We start from the raw sequence: 2697 nt of genomic DNA, 5'->3' as shown, positions 1-2697 counted from the left end.
GTCGGTTCAGCTGCTGAGATTGCTATTGATAATGCGGCTCTTCGATTTGCAGCCAGTGCATATTTCATTCCGATCGGAATAATCGCCAACACATTCACAGAACCATTTCCTGCATCTACCTCAATTTCATCAACTTCCTCTACTACTTGATCATCAGACAGCCCAATGTGGTGAAGTCTAGCTCGCGCGGCACTAAGATGTTTCAGGCCACTTATGTCACTTATATCCTTCACCTCAATCTCAGTCAGCCACGATTCGCCCTTCTTCGCGAGATATAGCTCTAATTTGCTGGCAGCAAAATCAAACTTCTGCTCTTCTTTAATGGCTTCTTTCAAGTCACCCACCGACTGGCTAGTGTCGATATCCACAGGGAATGCATTTCCGTTCTCACCGACAACTGCGCAGAAAAGCGTCACCATGTTTTTCTTGCTGATACCTTTTTTAGATGTGGACCAGGTCTCGCATCTTAGTCAATCAAATGCAACAACATCAATCAATTACATAATTATTGACTTGTTTGATGGGTTGTTTAAGTGATATATTGATCAATATTCAATTTAGATTTTTTTTTTCATTTAACCAATATAATAAAATGAGGGTTATTATGCAATTTTAGATGTATCCAAAATTTTAAGACCCTAACACGCATTTGAAAAAATAAATCAAAATGCTAAAGCAAATTCAATTACTTTTACCTCAAATCAAGCGAGTGTTGGCTCAAAATTCAAGTGAAGTTTTTTATCTCTGAACCATGATCATAATAATGATAACTCGACTGTGTCATGGGTACGAAGGCATCGTCATCTTCCGGTATTAAACGAGCTGTGGTACGAATAGTAATAGCATAGGTACCTAGACTGGTTCCCATACGAACAATGCTCAACACCACTGACGAGTAATATTTGAATTCAAGCAGATCTCAAATGACAAATGCTGGTTCATCAATGGATCAAACGATTCGTAATCTAATCTCCATTCCGCAGATTAGATTTGAGAGCATCGAAATGACATCAATCGACAATTACAACACCAAAGCGTCACAATGGGGTCAGGGGTTTTCAGTTTTACAACGCTTTAGCTCGGTTTGAACACAAACTTTCCCAGCGGCAGACTTCACTACTTCAAAATAAATTTGATCAGCTATCGAGATTTAACAATCAATGAAAAAGAGACGCTGAAGTGAAATTATGAAATCGGTGAAAATTGTACAGTGCGTCATACAGAAGCATACAGACTTCTCAAATAAAAATCTGCAAAGGGAAGTGCTAATTATGAAGCTACATTTTAAGAAATAAAGAAGGAAAATTGCAGCCGATCAGCAACAACAGATGATGAAACTGCCACAACCAGTAAAACAATTCAATCAAATATAAGTACTCTATAGACGTTGCGGGAATTTTGAGAGAGGATAAATGCGGAAGTAGCGCCTGTGCAAACAACTTCGACACCGGAACCGACAAGATTATTTTGTTATCAAGATAGTTCGGCTTCACGAACGTCAAAACGGTAAGCCAGACGTCAACCCTGAGGAAAATACAGTCGCTTTTCGAGACACCTTAAGAGGGGTGAGCCCAATGTATACGATGATAGCAATCTCGCACTCGATTGGTTTAGGTGTGAACATATAGACTAATAAGCTTTGTGCAAAGAAAGAGAGTGAAATCATGCGTTTGAATGATTGAATCATCAGTTCAAGAATCAAATGCACACGCTCAGCGAGAACTACCTATGACCAAGGGTCTTTTTTCCACCGAGAAGGGATGACGAGACGCCTTGTTCAATTTAAACACAAAAACAATTATTGCAGAGCAAGAGAAAGTGTCTACGTAAAACTGGAGTTGATGTAACGTAGACTCTTTCGAAGCTGTCGACGCGTTTAAAGGAGTTAATGTAACGTAGACTCTTTCGAAGCTGTCGATACATTTAAAGTGGCCTGTAAGCCTTTTGAAAGTGAGCACATTCGCCTAGCGGATCTTCACAACGATGAGTCTGATTTGTAGCATCACAATTAAAATGCAGATATGAACAAGTTTCAGATGAGTGATGCGTTGGCTAAATTGATCAAAGAATTGACGTTCGATGATAACATCGATCGACAGTTGTAGAATTCTCTCCCTCATTTAAAACATAACGTATTTGTAAAGGTGTTCAAGTCAACGTTTTCGTACTTCAAGTCCAATAAAGCGTCTCATTCCTCACCATAATAAGCTCCGGGGAGAGGTTGCCTCAGAAACAACAAACCATAGATAATTCGTAAGCTGAAGCTTATCGCGGTGGATATATACGCTCAGATAATAATATCGGATACGAAGTTTGGATACGAAGTTTGAATACAATATTGTAAATCTGCCTTGACAGAGCCGAATCTTGGCGACCAGACAAATTGTGTTCATAGCTGATATAGATATGATCATTCTCACTTCGAAACGATCGAGCTATACCTAATATGACATTAGTTAGCGTTATATTCACGATAAACTTGAGTACGCGATGAAAAAATCATTATCGAGGAAAGCGACACAAAAAGATCGTGGGGTCACCCTAGCGATCCGCTCGACATGGCTCCAAAAAACCTGGCAAAAGAGTGGCTCCAGTAAAAAAATACGATGCATCCTTGTGGTGTATATTGATACACATAGTTGGGCCTCAGGTAAGATAGCTCAAACAATTATACTATCAGATTGTTAAGTTTCATAA

The 2697-nt window shown here is 39.3% G+C and overlaps 1 protein-coding gene across 1 annotated transcript in view; it reads right to left on the bottom strand.

Annotated features, from left to right (window-relative positions):
• PHALS_00642 (CRN-like protein) overlaps positions 1–419 on the bottom strand; it is a gene marked incomplete at both ends in the record, with an annotated part of 549 nt that extends 130 nt beyond the window's left edge. The window contains one exon of the mRNA XM_024718357.1: positions 1–419. This exon is cut by the window's left edge and continues 130 nt beyond it. Within this exon, the coding sequence (XP_024586872.1) occupies positions 1–419 (419 nt within the window).
• Between the last annotated feature and the right edge of the window lie 2278 nt (positions 420–2697).

The sequence above is a fragment of the Plasmopara halstedii genome (genome assembly GCF_900000015.1).
Source record: "Plasmopara halstedii genome assembly, contig: Scaffold_117, whole genome shotgun sequence".
In the NCBI taxonomy this organism is placed as follows: Eukaryota; Oomycota; class Peronosporomycetes; order Peronosporales; family Peronosporaceae; genus Plasmopara; species Plasmopara halstedii.
The sequence above is the reverse complement of the archived record's forward strand: the minus strand, read 5'-3'. Positions and strand labels throughout refer to the sequence as shown.